We start from the raw sequence: 20,336 nt of genomic DNA on the forward strand, positions 1-20,336 counted from the left end.
ACAGATCAGCCATGAACTAAATGAATGGAGGAACAGGCTCGAGGGGCTGAATGGCTTTATCCTGTTTCTATGTTTAACCTTTTTTTTATATAATTCCGTGCACTAAGGACACTGAATTATTAAGGGAAAATTGTACGTTTGATTACAATGTATGCAATATTCAAATCCTAAAAAGACTACATAATTCCTTACCATTATGCCAAATTAATACTTTTTTTAAATTGCCTTTTCTATCATCTTGTGAAAGTTAAATTGATATTTGGCTGGTGCCACTTTTTATGTGAAAGCAGAACACAGTTTCATCCAATATTTCATGAAGGAATCAGTATTTAATTAAATATGAACAATATCTGAATGTGATTTCTACAGGCAGTTATGATGGGGAGATTGTAGTATGGAATAATAATTCTGAAAATGCATCATGTAGATTTCACCCATGTTTCAAGAGAACTCCGAAATCTAAATCAGGTAAATTTAATACTTTCTATCTAATTCATGTTTGTAGTTTAATTTTTGCCCTTAGTGATGCTGTTTTTCATTAGTTAAACATACTGTGGGAGATCACTTCAAATAATATTCCTAATTTTTACAGATACATTAAACCCTAGAAAAGAATATTGTGGCCTAAATTATTCTTAGCAGTGGTTTTGCCGCTGGAACTGTGGTGATGCGGGCTTTCTGCCCACCTATTGTACTGACCCTGGTAAATTTCTCATGGTTAGCCTCATGGGTATTTTCCAGGCAGGCTTCAGGTGATACTCCTGTGATGTGGAGTCTGTGTTGGGATGGGGTGGGAAATAGCTGCTACAGGCCTTCAAGGGTGTCTGCAGCAGTAGAGGGGGGACAGCTGGCTGTGGGGATGTACAAGAAGAGGGGTCTTTTGAAGCTGATATTTACATTTCTGAGGTGGATGGAGTGAATCAGTAGACCCAAGACCAATTCCACTCTCTGGGAGGGTGGGACGATGTAAGTCTTTTAAAAAAAAAACTTTCACTGCCTTAGCAACATTGGACGATAGTACTGGTGTTACTATCATCATGCATTGCTATGGCGATAATGATGGAAAAGGTGCTTTATGGCTCAGCTCATTGTTCTTGCCTACTTTGAATACATCTACCCATATTTGGCTGTTTGTTCAACATCTGTCTTCACTTCTGGCAGAAAATCTCGCAACGAAACAGCTCCCTGGCTGATTTCTTGCCCCCACCACTCTAGTACTGCTTGAAATCAGGTAACAACAATGTGAAAAACCTTTTAAACAAGCCTCGCTATAGATTTATTCACACTCAAAAACAGAAAAAAGCTTGAAATTTAATATGGAAGTATTACTTTGTAAAACTGTGTAATAAGCAGAACTCCAGAACAACATTCAAGTTATATGTTTCTACTTTAAAAAAAAATCATGTTCAATTTAACTTAGTTACTTTTCTGAAATGTTAACTTCTACTGTATATTAAAGTAAGATACTAAGGGCTAGATTTTCAGTTGCTTGCGCCAGCAGTTAGCGCCTTAAGAGAAGTGATTTTCGGGCGCTATTCGTGTAGCGCCCGGGCGCAGCGCAGTTTGCGCCCCGCCCCAAATTAAGTTGCCCGTTAGCGCCGGCGCAAAGTTTAGCGGCCGCCCGGATGCGCGCGCAGAAAATGACGTCACATCCTCGTGCAACGCCCTTTGGCCGCCCCGAATCCAAACTTCAGTCGGACCGCCCCATTCTGCGGCTGGCGTCCAGAGCGTTTGTAAAATGGAACGCAACACACCCTGGGGAGCGCAAATTAAAGGGCACTCCTCCTGCACTATAAACGGCAGTCTGCATGTGTTGTGTGGAAGGATCCAGTGTGTTGTTGTGAACGGTGTATTTATGTTTCCGGCCGCCACCGCCTCCTCCTCCTCCTCCTCCTCCTCCTCCTCCTAAACAAACACATGCACCCTTCCCCTTTAAGAGCTCACTGTCTGCCGTGCGCTGCGCCCGAGCTCGGGCGCTGCGCTCTGCACCGCCGGCTTAGCGCCTAAAGATAGTAGTGGAACGCCTCTTTTAGCGCTCCACCAACCTCTTAGGGCGAAGCCACTGAATTTCCGGCAACGGGGCGCTACTTTGGGGCGGGCGCTAACTTCGGGCGGGCGCTAAGGTTAGCGCCCCAAAACTGTCTATACTGAAAATCTAGCCCTTAGATTTTTAACTTTTTGTATTGTTAATAAATGTGAGCTCTGCTTTCCTGATTTATATATTTTTTAAAAATCATTGCAGACCATCAACTACAACAACAACAGCAAGAACCTCGCGCTATAGAGAACTTTTCTACAATTTCAAACAAATATCAATTGTTTAATCCTGGCAGTGAGGATAATGAATGTAGCTACGTAGTTACAAGAATATTCTTCTTAGAGGGCAGAAAGAATGTTTTTACTACGGGTAAGAAAGCACAATTACTTTAGTATGTAAGCTGAAGCTATATTTATGCATGTGTTATCTGCCTTTGTTGCTTTTGATCGATCTACGTTTCAATCAATATACAGGAAACTTTGTTATATCCGGCACCGACGGGACCGAGCTGTTGCCGATCTATCAAAACTGCCAGACATGTTGAAGCATACGGAGGTTTTCATCTCCGTATCTGACAACAAACACTGTTGCTTAGCAACAGCTTCTAAACAGTCGTCCCGTACCTTGGAAGCGTCTCTGTAGCTTAGCAACAGCTTCAGAGAGACTTTGCAGGCCTGACTGTTGGAAACAAAAGCCACGAGAAGAAAAAAGACCTAACAAAACGGCTCCTGATTTCTGCCGGTAGATCGAGATTTCCGGACATACAACCTCCGGATAAACCAAAGTTTCCTGTATATGTTTATAAAGCACAGTAGTTTAATTTATTTGGAACAATGCTGCCACTTTTATGGAAAAATAATATAAAAACACGATTATATAAGTTAAATCAATTTATTTAGAGGAGCATTCCTTCCTGAATTTTTCAAAAAATACACAGACAATAAATATTATATGATAGTCATCATTTCCTAGGCTCTGTGCCAGGGCCCTGATTGAAGATTTGAAGGTTCATTTGAAAAAAAGTACACCTTTACTTTACAAATAATTTACAATTTTTCCATTTTCCCATCCAATGGAAATTGAAAGTGCAACAACAGGGTGGCTATTCTGTGTTAGCAGTGCTTTGGGTGTGCAAATGTCATTAAAGGTTAGCTAATTGCATTCATCTTATCCAAATCAGTCAAAAGACTAGGATAGTTCTGCCCATAAATATTTTGAGTGCATTTGACTGATTTGTCCAGAGAGCATATACGAACAAGGAAAAGGGATCATCTATGATTCTATGATTTGGACAGTTGCCATCTCTGTCCTGGGACAACTTGGCCATAGCTGCTAAATTTGTCTCGTTGATAAAGCTAACTGCTGAGCACCAACTTCAGGTGTCAGTTGAAAGTCCAGTACATTCATGTTGTCGTTAGTTGCCTGCCATGTGATTTTTGTTCTTATTTGTAACAGATGCTATAGTGAGAATGACATTACTAAACTATGTACAAAATTTGCTTCCAATTTGCTGCAACGGTAATTTTATTGGCAAGTAGTCAATTTATGAAGCTCTGCTCTTTCAAGTACAAGTACATTGGGGAGACCAAATGCAGATTGGGTGACCGCTTTGCGGAACACCTCCGTTCAGTCCGTAAGGGTGACCCCGAGCTTCCGGTCGCCTGTCATTTTAATTCACCGCCCCATTCCCACTCAGACCTCACCATCCTCGGTCTCTTGCATTGTTCCACGGAAGCTCACCGTAAACTCGAGGAACAGCACCTCATCTTCCGATTAGGCACTTTACAGCCTTCCGGATTCAATATCGAGTTCAACAATTTCAGATCATAACCTTGGCCCCTATTACATTTTTACTTATATTTTTTATCCACACCTTTGTTTTGGCCTTTCCCCCCCCACCCCCCACCCCCCTTTCTTTCTATTTTTTTTCTCTCTCCCACATGGCAGCTGTCTCCCATTCTGCCAGCGCATTTCACACCTAATCTAGAGCCGTCTTTTGTCTCCACTAGTCCTATCACCATCTCGTCTCGTTTTGAATACCTCTTAATGTCTCTTCTCTTTTGTTCTCTCCCAGCCTGGCCTCTTAATCTATTTCGTTTCCTGTGCTTCTTTAGTCTTGACAAAGGGTTTTCACTCAAAACGTTGACTCTATTTTCTCTCCACGGATGTTGCCTGGCCTGCTGAGTTTTTCCAGCATTTTCTGTTGTTATTACCACTTTCTATTTGTCACTCAGTGAGTTAAAAACTTAAAAGTAGTATGTTCAATTGCAGGAAAGTATTTTAGAACCTGCCATACCATTGATTCAGAAACAGCTCTAAGGTGGCTTTAGAAAAATAAGTGCATCTTAGAAGATGTCTTCATTTATAATAATATAAGTTAACTTATTTATAATAATAAGTTAACTCATTGAAGATTTATAGAGGGCATACCATGTGAGATGGTGTGGCTCTGGTTGTGTATTTATTTAGCTTTGCAATTAGGAGTGATTTCCTTACAACATGTAAAGTTTTTTGGACTGTGTTTTAAACTTCAGGTGGTGCAAACTTTGTGGCTTGTGGTGGTTCTGGGATTGTTCGCTTCTGGGATACCTTTAAAAGCCTTCTACTGGCTGAGTTTGAGGCACATGCTGATGCAGTGTCCATTATTATGACAGTTGATAAAAAAAGTGACTACCTTATTACAGGGGATGTGAATGGATGTATTAAAGTTTGGAACATACAGGTAAATAACCTTTGTTTGCTTAAGTTTATGTGTACTCTTTCATTTCTGTGATCATCAGTTTCTAAATAAAAATCTACTTTTGATGATTTGGAAGCTCTGAAAATTAGCCTTCAATTAGTGGAAACACAATTGTTAAATGTTAAATAACAATAGAAAACGCTGGAAAAACTCAGCAGGCCAGGCAGCATCCGTGGAGAGAGAAACAGAGTTAACGTTTCAGGTCGAAGACCTTTCAGATTTCCAGCATCCGCAGTATTTTGCTATTGTATGTTAAATGTTAATTGGATTCAAATCAAGAAATACAAATGATTTTTCAGTGGTTAAACAATGTTTTTATCATAATTTGAACATAAGAGAAAAGTGATTTAATTAATTGGTTAGTGTATTTTTTGTTAATACTATAGCTTCCAGCGTGTTGAGTACTAAAATAGAAAAAATAAAGACCCGGATCTTGTTCCTAAATCAGCTCAAGGTGCTCTATTCTACCATAAAGACACAGGAGCTCACATTGTAAATATTAGATTTGGACAAAAGCAAACACAAGCTAAATGAAACAGATTGTTCATAAATTTGTTGACTTTAATGTTAAAATGGACACTGACCTGCAATTTACAGCTTCTTTGCTATCTGAACTTGTTTATCAGGGGAAAATAAACATGGGCCCTGAATTTGTGGTCAGAGGCTTCCCACGAGGAAATGCCTTCAATCCGCCAATAAAATGCCCACGTACCTGGTGGTCTGGGAGGTACGGAGACTCATGGTCCGGGGTCTTTCCGGGTACCCGCGGGTAGAGGCCCATGTGTAAGGATTCCGGAGGCTTCTTTTAAACTGGTTTAAGGTAATCTACCTGGCCAGCAGTCTTTTTGCTGCTGCACTCTAAACCAATTTACAAACAGCAGTTTCGAATCGCTACCCCTCCTTTAGTTCTGAGTGGAGGAACTTATAATTAATGATATAAAAACGGAACAAGTGGTTTGGATGAGAGAAAAAAATCAAGCTTTATTAACTAAAAGAAACTACAATCACAATATCAAACTATCCCACACGAACACAGTGAAATTGTAAAACTATATATCAAGGGGGTACACACGGCAAAAACGAGGGATACAATGGCTACAATGTATTTAAACAATCTTAGCAATTCCCTTAAATCACCATCCCCCCCCTTAACTCCTGCTAGGTTGCCTTGTGTGGAGTCAGAAAATCTCTGCTCACATGGTCCAGCGAAGAGAGAGAGAGAGAGAGAGAGAGAGAGAGAACTCACCTATCGTCCCAGGAAGTCAAGAGCCAAGAGAGCGAGCTGGCTGCTCAGCCTTTTTTTATACCTGGTGAGCCCCTCACATCCTGCCTTACAAGGGCTGTGTGCAAAATTAACCCCAAAGCTGTGATAGGCTAACTCAAAGTGGTTAGATTGAGTTAATGTGATTTTCAGAGCTCCCTTTGCTGAAACAAAAGGGAGATACATCTGCTCTATAGTCCAGTACTGGGTGATTGGAAACCCATTCAAGATACAAAGAGTCTCTTCTGCAGTTTAGGTGTATCCACTCGATATACAAACAAATGCTAATAGCATTCAATTGCTTTATAAACAAAGCAATGTCCTTTGTCTTCATTGAACCTTACTTCCAGACACAGAAAGCTGCATTCCAAACCTCTTTTGTCATTCGGCCATGTGGTGTGACAGCCATTTTATCCCTGGAAATTTAAAAAGCACATTGCCCAGGGATACTTTAATCAAAAAACATGAATCTTCAGAACTGTAAATTATTGTGAATTCTTACAGTCCGCCCTTGGATACTTCCAGCTTGCTTGTAGTATCCTCTTGAAGAAATGCGCAATAATTTCTGACCCCCCACAAACAACCATCCCCTGTATTTACCTAATAGCTATCTGCCACTGATCCCCGTCCTGTCTATTCCCCTTAAATTCAAGAAAAAAACCATGGTACGGTAGGCATCTTACAGATACTTCAGTTTTCACTAAGGGGTCTCATACCCCTACACGCTTGTAAAATTATACAGTGTAAACCAAATTTACAATCACCTTTTTTCTTACATCATAAGTTATTACAAAATGTTGCAATCTTAGTTACACAATGTACTCAAAAATTTATCGCAAGCACGGAGAGGGTCCTACGCCTCTGCTCAACTTGGAGTTGTCACAAACTGGTTCCAAGCACGGAGAGGACCTCACGCCTCTGCTCAACTTGGGGCTGCAACACAAAATACAAAAAAATCATTAAACAACATGCTTATGAACCCCGATCATCACGGGCCGATGATGGGTCGCGAAATTCGAGTGGGTATTGCTCCTCCCACTCGGGCAGTAAAAGTACCTTCCACCCCACTTTGATCAGCTTAAACTTTAAAACAGGCAGAATGGATTTAGCGACCAGCCTGTTCCGCCAGCCCCGAACCGTTCCCTTGTCCCTTTGTGGAGGTGGAGTACCCCTCACGTTTAAAATTACCTCGGCACAGACCGAGACCGGGGAGTATAGGATCTCTTGACTCCCAGTCCCTCCCCCTCCCGTCTTCCCTCGACTGGCTGCAGAAAATGATGGGTGCCTGTGTGGCGGCACTCCCTGGCCCCACACTGACCCGGCCACCCACTCATCCTTCCCAGCCACAACTTATCCTCTTGCCCGTGGGCCCCCGGGTGAGTTCCTCCCTCCCCCGACCGCACCCACGCGACTCTTGGGTCTCCCCCTCCTCTATACAATCATTCCCGGGCCATCACCACCCACCCCCGGGGAACGCGTCCCTATGACCAGGCACCCGCGCTTCCCCATCGTGACTCCTCGACAGCGAGGTCTCCCGCAAGTGAACTTCGGTCAGGATAGTGCTGGGTTGGGGGCCATGCCCCACCCAGCTGGGGCCATCTCCTCCCCGTAGGAGGAGTAGGTAAGTTCCTCCAGACTCTGTCCGGTTTTTCCCGAAGATCGCTGCGGGGTCTCCTGGATTCGTCCAGTGGCGAGGTGATCCCCAACATTCCGTATCTTCATTCGATGTCCAGCTCGGGCTGGGCGAACATGGCTGCTTCATTTTCCCATCTCCTGCAAAAACTTAAAAGGGACATGCAGCCAGGTCTCACTGACCTGCTGCCTTAGGTGGAGACATGGTCGGGTCCCTCGACCTCGGACCAAAATACAAACATTTGGCACACATGTAAATTTAAACTCTTTAAACTTACTTAACAAACTAGTTAAATCAACAAAACTTAAAATACACCTTAAAGCAAGCTATATACATACACATAGCTATCATACAAATGCCGCCCGTCTCCGGACGGCCAGTCTAATTTCTGGCACTGTCGCAGATTGCTGCTGGCTGCAGCGAAGCTGGTCTGCCTCCTGTCTCTGGTCCCCCGCAGCTTATGGCTGTTGAGTGGGGGCCTCTGTTCTCTGGCTTTTCCCTGGCTCGGGAAACCGTCCTACTCCACTGTAAAGTGGGTGACCATGCTTTCTTAGGCTGGGGCACCCGCTGAGACCTTCTGAGGGGTGTCTCTATGGGGGAAACTTTGGCTGGTGGACCCTGAGCTTGGGTCACAGCCCCAGCTGGCTGGGAACCTTCTCCCCCATGCCCAACTAGCCCGCACTGTATAATGTACCTGGCAGCCTGCCGGTGCAAATCTCTCTCTGGGTTTGTCTGCTTTTCCCTGGAAACAAGTCACAGTTCCTATTTTTGTAGGCTGTGAACTTGAACTTGCTTGGACCTGCCTTTTTCCTGGGGCCAAAACTATCCCCTGCGTGCCTCCCTTGTCCTGGATTTCTGCTACTGGGCCTGCTCCACAGGGGTCCCAGAACTCTCCTTTCCTGTTCCCTGGATTAAACAGCTTATTCTGAATATGAATGGCTCCTCCCCCCACACAAGCCACAGTGCTTGCCTGTGAACTCAAACATGCTGTGGGCTGAGGATTCCTATTCTCAGGCTCACTCCTCACGGACGGACCGTACCTCCGTTGCTGGAGGGGGTACACTGGCCCTGGTCCCCGCCTGCCTAGCGGGACCTGCTGGTGATCTCCTACCACCCCATTGTCCACCCCTCCTTGCTGCCAGAGCTCCTCAAGACCCGGAGCTGTGGGCTGCTGTCTTGGGATCTCTAATTCCCTAGCCAGCCTTTCCCTGGGTGATGCCTGTGGGGCGGTTTGATTTGGGCTGCCAGTAAAATCCAGCTGACCTGCCTTCGGGCTGATCAGACAAATCATCCCCTTTGATGCATTTAAAGCCATGTTAAGGCTTTCTATCGCTGCACTACAGGGGCCATGATCTGCTTCCTCAAACCTTAGGGCGCAGGCCAGCTTATAAGCTGCCCTTGCTTCCCTAAACCTTTCCTCCTGCTCTCTCTTCTCTCCCTTCCTGGCCCAGCCACCTATACCCCGATAGGTCAGCTTACACGCTGCTTCTAACATCCGCAGGGCTACCCACATACTGAAAACAACGAGAGAAACAAGAGCTGATGCTTTCTCCAGATCCAGACCACTTATTAAATCAAAAACTGCCTCCACTCCTGGCTGGCTCGCCATTGTAAGGATTCCGGAGGCTTCTTTTAAACTGGTTTAAGGTAATCTACCTGGCCAGCAGTCTTTTTGCTGCTGCACTCTAAACCAATTTACAAACAGCGGTTTCGAATCGCTACCCCTCCTTTAGTTCTGAGTGGAGGAACTTATAATTAATGATATAAAAACGGAACAAGTGGTTTGGATGAGAGAAAAAAATCAAGCTTTATTAACTAAAAGAAACTACAATCACAATATCAAACTATCCCACACGAACACAGTGAAATTGTAAAACTATATATCAAGGGGGTACACACGGCAAAAACGAGGGATACAATGGCTACAATGTATTTAAACAATCTTAGCAATTCCCTTAAATCACCATCCCCCCCTTAACTCCTGCTAGGTTGCCTTGTGTGGAGTCAGAAAATCTCTGCTCACATGGTCCAGCGAAGAGAGAGAGAGAGAGAGAGAGCTCACCTATCGTCCCAGGAAGTCAAGAGCCAAGAGCCAAGAGAGCGAGCTGGCTGCTCAGCCTTTTTTTATACCTGGTGAGCCCCTCACATCCTGCCTTACAAGGGCTGTGTGCAAAATTAACCCCAAAGCTGTGATAGGCTAACTCAAAGTGGTTAGATTGAGTTAATGTGATTTTCAGAGTTCCCTTTGCTGAAACAAAAGGGAGATACATCTGCTCTATAGTCCAGTACTGGGTGATTGGAAACCCATTCAAGATACAAAGAGTCTCTTCTGCAGTTTAGGTGTATCCACTCGATATACAAACAAATGCTAATAGCATTCAATTGCTTTATAAACAAAGCAATGTCCTTTGTCTTCATTGAACCTTACTTCCAGACACAGAAAGCTGCATTCCAAACCTCTTTTGTCATTCGGCCATGTGGTGTGACAGCCATTTTATCCCTGGAAATTTAAAAAGCACATTGCCCAGGGATACTTTAATCAAAAAACATGAATCTTCAGAACTGTAAATTATTGCGAATTCTTACACATGTATCCCAAGGATGCAGGCAGTTCGCGAGCACCCCTGGAATCACGTGGACCGGCCCAACAAGTGAAAGAATGGGGATCCCCATTCATGCTTATGGGGGTTCCGTATGTACAGAAACCCCATAAGCATGAATGGGAATACCCCCAAAAATACATGTATACATCAAATACATTTTTTAAAATTACATATTTTAAATGAATTAAAATGCCATTTAATTAAATATTTAAAAGAAATTAAATTTTTTGAAAAATAAATTTAAATGTTTTAAAGGGGGTAAAAATAACCATACCTTATTGTGCAGGTTTTTTAATGTTTGAATGATTGATAAAAAAATTTTTTTTTTTTTTTAGCTCTTACGCTGGTAAAAGCAGGCCATACGTTGGGCAAATAAACTCTCTGCCCGTGGATGCCCTTTTCCAGACCACAAATTACGGGCCATGATTTATTTTTTAGTATGTAACTTCACTCTCAGATCATCTCAATCTAATTCATTTGTTTATGACATTCACTTCCACAACCAGAAAGCGTTGATACAATTTTATTATTTTTTCCTGTTTGCAGGCAGATGAGCAAGGTTTTACCCACACAATAACATTAATCTCACCTAGAATAGAACATTGATGTTATTCATTCAACTGTTGTGAGGAACTAAACTGCACATTATGCTTCTGTTTGTTTCTGATTAGGAATACTGCTTGTGTTCCAGTGACATTGTCACTACTCAATCTCCACCAATGGCGGCAGCAATACAACCTCATACAGATTGCATCAGTCACCTTGAAACTTGTGTGCAGGATGACCATTTGCTAATTCTTTCTGCATCTGCTGACTGCAGTATTGTTTTGAGTGACATTTCTGGATCAGTGATTGGTGTATTTGGACAGGTACAGATAATTTTTCTTTTATTTTACTTGAATTATCAAGTTGGTTGCATGTATGCAGGTTAAGAAACTAATGCTGTGCCATGATCTTTGTTGCACTACTTTCAAAAATGCAATACAATGCCGCTAGTGTAGGATGCTTGTGACAATCAAGATTACCTCCAAAAGTTGGTCTAGCATTGTTTTTCTTTAAAACGGCAGCAATTTCCTCAGTTATCCTTTAAAAAAAAATTAAACAGAGGCAGCTTCCTGCATTGCCACTCTGCTTTTACCAATTGTCAAGAGCTAACCTACCCCAACAGTTTTTCTCAGGTTAATAAGCAATACTCCATGTACTGATTTCTGTATACGTGTTCCCCCACTTGTACTGCAGGTATACAGAAACAGCTGCATTTGAGGAACCAAAAGGTTGGCAATGCCTAAATTTCTTTAGTACTCTGGAGTTAAATTCACACATTCAGTTGCTTACAACTACCAATATGTGTCTCTAGTCCTTTGCAGCAACCACTTTAAATCAAAGTAATATATATTGCTTTAGTTTACTCAATAGATAATGTGAATTAAAAAGTTCAAAATACAGTTCATAAGTTGTTCTAATCGACTTCTATTTTATAATGTTTAGTAATTTTTGCATCTAATGTTTTAAACACGTGCACAACTCAAAAGATACAAAGAATTTAGTTATTTTAAGGAAATATTTTTAAACATTTATGTCTGTAATTTTTTAATATTTGATGTCTTGCAGTAACATTCTTTTTTCAGTAATATACATCATAATATTGATGCAGTGTCTCAGTTGGTGTGAACTTTATTGTCATCTTTATAGGTTAAAAGTTAAGCAGTTTCTCTTGTGTTTTATAAAGGATATTGGGCATCCTTTTACTATAAATTTCCTTTTAACGATAGTTTTGTTCTCTAAGTAATTTGATAAATTACTATATAGCAGAATTATTGGGAAAATAGAAGCACAGGGGATTAAAGGGACGGTGGTAACTTGGGTACATTTTTTTTGACACGAGAGATATGCATTGGGGTCCCCAGGAATCAGTATTTGGACCATTGCATTCCTAGTTGCATATAAATGACCTGGACTTGGGTATAGTGAGTACAATTTTGAAGTTTGCGGATGATACAAAACTTGGCAATGTAGTAAATAGTGAGGAAGATAGTACCTGACTTCATAAGGACATAAACAGACTGGTGAAATGGGCAGAAATATTATTTTTTTTGTTATTCGTTTATGGGATCAGGGTGTCGCTGCAAATGTCAGCATTTATTGCCCATCCCAAGTTGCCCTTGAGAAGGTGGTGGTGAGCCGCCTTCTTGAACAGCTGCAGTCCGTGTGGTGATGGTACTCCCACAGTGCTGTTAGGTAAGGAGTTCCAGGATTTTGACCCAGCGACGATGAAGGATCGGCGATATACTTCTAAGTCAGGATGGTGTGTGACTTGGAGGGGAACTTGGAGGTGGTGGTGTTCCCATGCGCCTGCTGCCCTTGTCCTTCTAGGTGGAAGAGGTCGCGGGTTTGGGAGGTTCTGCCGAAGAAGCCTTGGCGAGTTGCTGCAGTGCATCTTGTAGATGGTGCACACTGCAGCCACAGTACGCCAGTGGTGGAGGGAATGAATGTTTAAGATGGTGGATGGGGTGCCAATCAAGCAGGCTGCTTTGTCTTGGATGGTGTCGAGCTTCTTGAGTGTTGTTGGAGTTGCACTCATCCAGTGGAGAGTATTCCATCACACTCCTGACTTGTGCCTTGTAGATGGTGGAAAGGCTTTTGGGAAGTAAGGAGGTGAGACACTCACCGCAGAATACCTAGCCTCTGACCTGCTCTTGTTGCCACAGTATTTATGTGGCTGGTCCAGTTAAGTTTCTGGTTAATGGTGACCCCAGGATGTTGATAGTGGGGGATTTGGCGATGGTAATGCCATTGAATGTCAGGGGGAGGTGGTTAGACTCTCGCTTGTTGGAGATAGTAATTGCCTGGCACTTCTGTGGCGCGAATGTTACCTGCCACTTATCAGCCCAAGCCTGAATGTCGTCCAGGTCTTGTTGCATGCAGGCATGGACTGCTTCATTATCTGAGGAGTTGTGAATGGCGCTGAACACTGTGCAGTCATCAGCGAACATCCCCAAAGATGGCGGAAGCAATTTAATGTGGATAAGTCTGAAGTGATGCACTTTGGGAGGAGCAACATGAAGAGGCAGTATAATCTAAATGGTACTATTTTGGTGGCGGGGGGGGGGGGTTGCAAAAGCAGTGGGACCTGGGGTGCATATTCACAAATCTTTGAAAATGGCAAGGCAAGTTGATAAGGCAGTTAAGAAAGTGTATGGAATACTTAACTTTGTAAATAGGGTCATTGAATACAAAACAATGAAGTCATGCTAAACCTTTACAAATCACTGGTTAGGCCTCAGCTAGAATATTGTGTTCAATTTTGGGAACCACACTTTAGGAAGGATGTCAAGGCCTTGGAGAGGATACAGACGAGGTTTGCCAGGATGATACCATGGATGAAGGACTTCAGTTATGTTGAGAGTTTGGAGAAGCTGGGATTGTTCTCCTTAGAGCAGAGAAGATTAATGGGTGACCTAACAGAGATATTCAAAATTATGAGTGGTTTTGATAGAGCAAATAGGGAGAAACTGTTTCCGCTGGCAAGTGGGTCAGTAACCAGAGGTCATAGATTTAAAATAATTGGCAAAAGAACTAGAGGGCAAATGAGGAGAATATTTTTCACTCCGAGGGTAGTTAAGACCCGGAACGTACTATCTGAAAGGGTGGTGGAAGTAGATTCCATAGGACATTTCAAATGGCAATTGGACATCTACTTGAAGGGGACTAATTTGCAGAGTTATGGGGAAAAAGCTGGGGTGTGGGACTAAATTTGGACTGCTCTTTCAAAGAGCCAGCATAGGCACAATGGGCCGAATGGGCTCCTTCTGTGCTGTAAGATTCTATGAAGTCTAGTCTTCATTGTGCTCCACACGAAAATGCCTTCATAATGGGCATTAGTTGATATTAATAAATTATACTTTAAAACAAATTTTTCTACGAAGCGGAAAATTCACATTTGAGTAGGTTACTGAAACCGTGAGGAAAATAGATCCATTATCTCATTAACTAGTAGATATGGATTGGTTATATGCCAAATCACTTCATCTTGTTAAAAAATTCATGAATGCCCTTTAGAAACATAACTAATTTGAAGCACTGAATTTAGGATGAACATTGGCGAATTGGTGCGTGTTCATCTCCCTCCGTAATAAAGATACCGCCCAAAGAGGAGAAGGCTGTAGGTCAGAAGCATGTAAGAAATGAAGAATGCCTGGCAATTTCCAAACACAGTATCCCCATTACTGAGGAGAAACTTGATCCAGATAGCAGGTAAATTCATTATAACAAAATACTGGTTGGAGAGAGAATGAATACAGATAGCATAATATATCTGCTGTATTTAGGTTTGTGTTTGCTTACTGCTACATTTATAATTCAGTTGGATTTTGGTTTGCTTTCTATTATCTAGGTTAATGTTAAATATTCAGGATCCATCTTTGATCCAAAGTCTCCTGGTAATTTAAACATACTCAAATCCAGATTATTTGTATTAAAATCTATTTTCTTTTACCGTCAGAAACTAATTAGGCTGGAAATTAGAATCTGCTGTGCTATTTCAAGCAAAACTGTACATCATCACTTATTTATAGCATTAGCACCTGAAGACAGCGTGTATAACAGGATGACGACACAGCATAGGAACACAGGAACAGAACTAGGCCATTCAGCCCCTTGAGCCTGTTTCACCATTCAATTAGATCATGGCGGATCTGTAGCTTAACTGCATCTACCCACCTTGGTCCCGTATCCCCTAATACCCTTGCCTAACAAAAATCTATCAATCTCAGTTTTGTAATTTTCAATAGATCTAGCCTCAGCAGAATTTTGTGGGAGAAAGATCCAGATTTCCACTACCCTTTGTGTGAAGAAGTGCTTCCTGACATCACCCTTGAATGGCCTAGCTCTGATTTTAAGTTTATGCCCCCTTGTTCTGGACTCACCCACCAGAGGAAATAATTTCTCTCTATCGAATCCTTTAATCATCTTAAACACCTTAATTAGATCATCCCTTAATCTTCTATACATTAGGAAATACAAGCTTAGTCTATGCAACCTGCTCTCATCATTTAACCCTTTTAGCCCCTGTATCATTCTGGGGAATTTGCGCTACACCCCCCTCCAAAGCCAATATATCCTTCCTGAGATGTGGTGCCCAGAACTGAACGCAGTACTCTGGATGGGGTCTAACCAGAGCTTTATATAACTGTAACATAACTTCCACCCCTTTGTATTTCAGCTTCCTTGAGATAAAGGCCAACATTCCATGAGCCTTTTACATTTTTTTTGTACCTGTCTACTAGCTTTTAGTGATTTCTGTACTTGGACCCCCTAAATCTCTCTGCTCCTTCACAGTTCCTAGCTTCTCATCATTTAGAAAATAGTTTCTTAACCAAACCATATTGAAAGTTATTACGCATTTTAATTGTTTTATTAATGAACTACCAATGACATTTCTTAATCTGCATCTGACATATAGTAAATATATTTTGATGTAGGAGATATGAATATTCACTGAAAGAAAAGGTAAAAGTTATATAAATAGATAACTGTTTTAAAATGAGTTACAGAAATATGTAAATGTTGGGAAAATGTGTAGTTTCTAAATATAGGTCTTGACATTTTTGTATCTCTTAAGTATCATTGAAATTTATATTTTAGGGTGAACATATGGAAAAGTACAGTTTTAGGCAAAAAGTTTAGAGAAAGCAGAATTCAAAGAAGACCAAGACCCCAGCTGTGTACTTGGGGCAAAATACAAAACCCTATTGGTAAGAGTAATCTCTCTACACATAAACTTATACCGTCATATATTGCATTACATATGAGCTGCTCTATTCGGATTTCTTACAAGTTTTTAAAAAAGCTAGTAATTTACAGCCAAAACAGTATTGTTGAGCAAAGAAACCTGATTTCCTGTAAAGTGAATTTTTAGCAGGACCCTATGAAAAAGTACAAATGACCAAATTAAGAGCTTAGAATTGTTAAAAAAATACAATTAGCTATTTCAAATGAATATGGAGATTTTGCAGTTTATTAAACCTAATTTACAATGTGACTCTAGAATATTCTGGTTAATGGTAACACTTATAATTGTTTGAGAACATTTGACCAGGATATTGCCTATAAAGTTAGAAGTTGCAGCTACTTTCACATTTAAATGTTGAACAAAGTACTAAAGAGTTTAAATCAAGCTTTAAATTAATTGTTTTAAAATTGGATCACTGACTAATTCAGATTTCACTGGCTCATTTAAGAATTTTAATGGATAGATATTTATGTATAAGATTGCAAAGTAATTTATAGAATACTAATTAGTTTATTGCATCAACAAGTTCTACCATTGTGTAACTTTGCACAATATTAACATAGTGAATTTGGAGACTAAGCTGGAATAAAATTTCATATGCGCCATAATGGCTCTTTTGAAGACAAGTTATTGATACGTATCTCCAAATTCATAGCTCATACTTGCACATGACAAAGTATATATTGCTTACTGCTGTAAAATTGGATTTGGCATTTTTCAGGCAAATCAAAAGAATCCATGGGTCAGAAATATTTCCCCTCATTTTCTCAATTTATCAAAATATTTACTTTTAAATCACTACATAAATGAAGGCTAAGTTTAATTCTAGTAGCAATAATGATATTTAGCAGTATTAAAGCAAGCATTTTAAATCTCTTCATTGACAAGAGATGCTGGAGTACCACATAATACTGCTATGTAGGGGACAGGAAAATACTCATCACTGAGGCATTGCAACCTGAAAAATTGATTCACACAAAATTTAGCTGCTTTATGGGACTCAGCTGAACACTGCCAATAAAACATGTATTTATATAAGTGAACAAATTAATATTTTTACAATGGCACAAATCTCTATTTTATGCAATTCAATAGAATTTTAGTTTAATGCTGTGTAGCTGCAGTTTCTCCTCAAAATAGAATCTAACCCATCACTAATTCTAATTCTGACTTTAGGTTAGAGTATATACTGATGTACAACAAATTTGTAAATTTTGATTTCCCATTTGTTTCTCAAATATTCTTACTGTTTTCCTAATGTCTCAATAGCCGAATGATAGTCTTTAAAGAAGAGTCTGCTTAAAATTATTTTCTGTATTAATGTATCAACACAAAACTGAAAAATGTTTGTTTTATAACATTTTTATGCTAAGAGATATTTGGTTATGTGTTTTACCTGTGGATTGGCTGTACAGGAACGTTTAGTTCCCTACATATGGAAGACTTGGAGAAAATCATTGATGTGCCAAAACCAGACTTTCTGCAGAACCCCCATAAATACTTTGATGAAAAGGTTGAAAAGGCTGATGATGAAAAGCTGATATTCCCTACATTGTCTGAAAGTAAGCAGTTAATTCCTTTGTAGTATTTTTAACTGAGTTTTAAATACAGGGCAGAAATAAAAGTTTTATCAAGTCCAGAAGTTCACCACTAAGCTCTTCAATGGCAAAATTCAGACTTTAAGGGCTGGATTTTCTGTCCGGAGGCGGGTTGGCGTCGGGTTCACTGTCTGGCGGGTTCTAGACCCGCTGCCAGTTGGATCCACAATGAGATAACGATTTTCAGTAGATTGGGCTTATTAAGCCGGCTGTGCGCGCTACCCGGCCCAATCGATGGGTGCGTGTCTGCAGCTCGCCTTTGATTATGTCTTTGAAGCAGTTGTATTTAAGGGGGCCATGTACCCTTTAACTTTCATTTACATTTTGATGCTCCTGAGTGCTGGTGTTTGCCGAGATGACTGCTCCTAGAACAAAGGCTGCTCCCCGCTTTGATGATGACTCCCTCCATGTTCTTGTGGAGGGAGTAAGAGGGCACAAGGAGGTTCTGTTCCCTTTGGATGGAAGGAGGAAGCCTCCTCAGCAAACCAAGGCAGCCTGGCTGCACATTGCTGAGGAGGTGAGTGTAGGAAGAGGTTCAATGATCTCCTGCGTTCAGCAAAAGTGAGTATAACAGCACACTTACCTTCATTCTGCTGTGCCTGTCTTCACATCCCCATCAATCTGCATTGCCAGCCTAACTCCTGCACATACTAACTCACCCCAACATCCATTGCACCGTCACCCATCCCTCTCTCCGTATGTATAGAATCATGTCCCCATCTTTCTATGCACCCCTCACACTCACTCTCAATTTTATGCCATGACAACAAGTAACAACTCACAAGGAGGGAAATTGGTATTGGCACCTCACTCCATCATAGTCTCCCTCCAAACATCTATCCTATCCATTCTTTACACTCATTCCTGTACTCTCACTAAGACTACACTACTGTCCCTCATTGCAGGAAAAGAGATCCCACAATGAGAGGGAGAGAACAGGAGGAGGACCATCATCTGTGGCGCAGCTAACCCACGCTGAGGAGTCAGCTCTGGACATTGTTGGAGGTGCTGAGGAGCTTGAAGTGGGGGACGGAGAGACGGGCTCAACCGAACAACCTGATGACAGAAATATTTTCCACACATCTGATTTGCCATTCAGGAGTGACTGATATGGGATCTGATGTTCCTAGAGATTGAGTGCTAATGACTTGCACAAGGGAATGTGTTTGCAACCTACATATCACATGTCTAAATCATGTCTTTACTCTCCCACAGGACCATCAAGAGCCCCCCTCCCTATTGTCCAGGAGGAAGAGCAGGAGGACTCCTCAGAGGAACCACCAGCCTCTGAGGGAACAGCATCACCAGAAATGAGAGCACCCTGCACCAGCGCAGAGACGCACACCTCCGTGGATCCAACGCGAGATAGAGTAATGTTGTCACCTGGGGTCTCACAATTCACAAGTGAGCAAGAGCAGATGGTGGAGACCGTGACAGCAGTGGAGAGTCCTCGTCGGAGGCTGCAGGACTCTCTTAGTTTTGCTGAGCTGCATACAGACGTTGAGCCTCGGGGGCCATCAAGAAAGAGAGGAGGCCATCCAGAAAGAGAGCGGTGCTGGAGCTTCAGGAACAAGTGCAGGAGGGTCTGACTGGGTTAGCAACTACAGTGACTGCGAGTATGCAGAGAATGGAGGAGTCCATCTCAAATATGAGCAGCGCTGTGGTGCAGGTTCTGGCAAATGTAGGTCCTGCCATGGAAAGGATGGCAACTCCATGGAGGACATAAATCGCCAGACACAGGAGAACATGGTAACACTTTGAAATAGATGGTCAGCTATGGAGGATAGATGGGCATCTATCGAGGAGAGAAACCAGAGGTTCATGGATGTCCTTGTTATGAGGAATGTCAGCACAGACACAGGTCCTCATGGCCCCACTGATGTGCAGCAAGGTGCTCTCCAGCAAATTGCTGGCAGAGAAGTGTGGTGATGGAAGTGGAAGCTCCTCTCCAGTGGGTACCACTGCTATCCCTTTGCCAACCCCTCGGTCGAAGCCCCAGGTGCCTCCCCCAACAGAGATGGCCGTCCCTGCCCCTGCACAGCCGCAGGAACAGCAGACTTTGGCAGGGCCCTCACAAGCTCTACGACCCAGAGGACGGCCGCCAAAGGCATCTAAGCAGGCACAGCAGGGAAGTGAGCAGGCTGCCTCTGCATCTGCTGAAGCCACAGGTAAAGCACCATGAAGAAGCGTGCGTAAGAGAAAGCTAACACACAAATAGTCATAAGGGTAGTCACTTGGGTGCTTTCATATAAATGAATGTAATGTTTGTGTTCTTTTATTGTATTAAAGTGATGTCATGTGAATGTTTCAAAGCATTGCCCTATGAGTGCTCACAAGTGGAAGTGGCACAGCGAGGAGTGAGGGCGCCTTTCATCTGAAGCAATGGTGGTGAAAGGGCTAGGAATGCACAGTTCATTGGAGGGATGCTCTATGAATGGGGTCATGCGAACCTTCATGTGCATGTGGCAGCCACATGTAAGTGATGCCTAAAGTTAGTTGAATCTGCCATGGATGAGGCCATCCCTTGCCTGACGGGCAGCAATGCGCAGCCACCTCCTCCAGGTGTTCCTCATTTGCAACCTCACTCGGCTCTTCCTCTTCCTCCTCCTCTGAAGAGGCTGTGCGACGTGTTCCTCAAGCAGCGCTAATCCCCGTTGCAGTGCGATGTTGTG

The 20,336-nt window shown here is 42.2% G+C and overlaps 1 protein-coding gene across 1 annotated transcript in view; it reads left to right on the top strand.

The window, feature by feature from the left end:
* LOC147115800 (cilia- and flagella-associated protein 337-like) overlaps window positions 1-20,336 on the top strand; it is a 102,131-nt gene that overhangs the window by 54,639 nt on the left and 27,156 nt on the right. The window contains exons 12-18 of the mRNA XM_085990381.1: window positions 370-468; window positions 2,243-2,407; window positions 4,573-4,760; window positions 10,947-11,144; window positions 14,366-14,529; window positions 15,919-16,028; window positions 17,482-17,628. Of these exons, the coding sequence (XP_085846507.1) occupies window positions 370-468; window positions 2,243-2,407; window positions 4,573-4,760; window positions 10,947-11,144; window positions 14,366-14,529; window positions 15,919-16,028; window positions 17,482-17,628 (1,071 nt within the window). The remainder of the gene's footprint in view (window positions 1-369; window positions 469-2,242; window positions 2,408-4,572; window positions 4,761-10,946; window positions 11,145-14,365; window positions 14,530-15,918; window positions 16,029-17,481; window positions 17,629-20,336) is intronic.

Source organism: Somniosus microcephalus, chromosome 6, assembly GCF_052327205.1.
Source record: "Somniosus microcephalus isolate GS21.2 chromosome 6, FLI_Smic_1.0, whole genome shotgun sequence".
Classification (NCBI taxonomy): domain Eukaryota; kingdom Metazoa; phylum Chordata; class Chondrichthyes; order Squaliformes; family Somniosidae; genus Somniosus; species Somniosus microcephalus.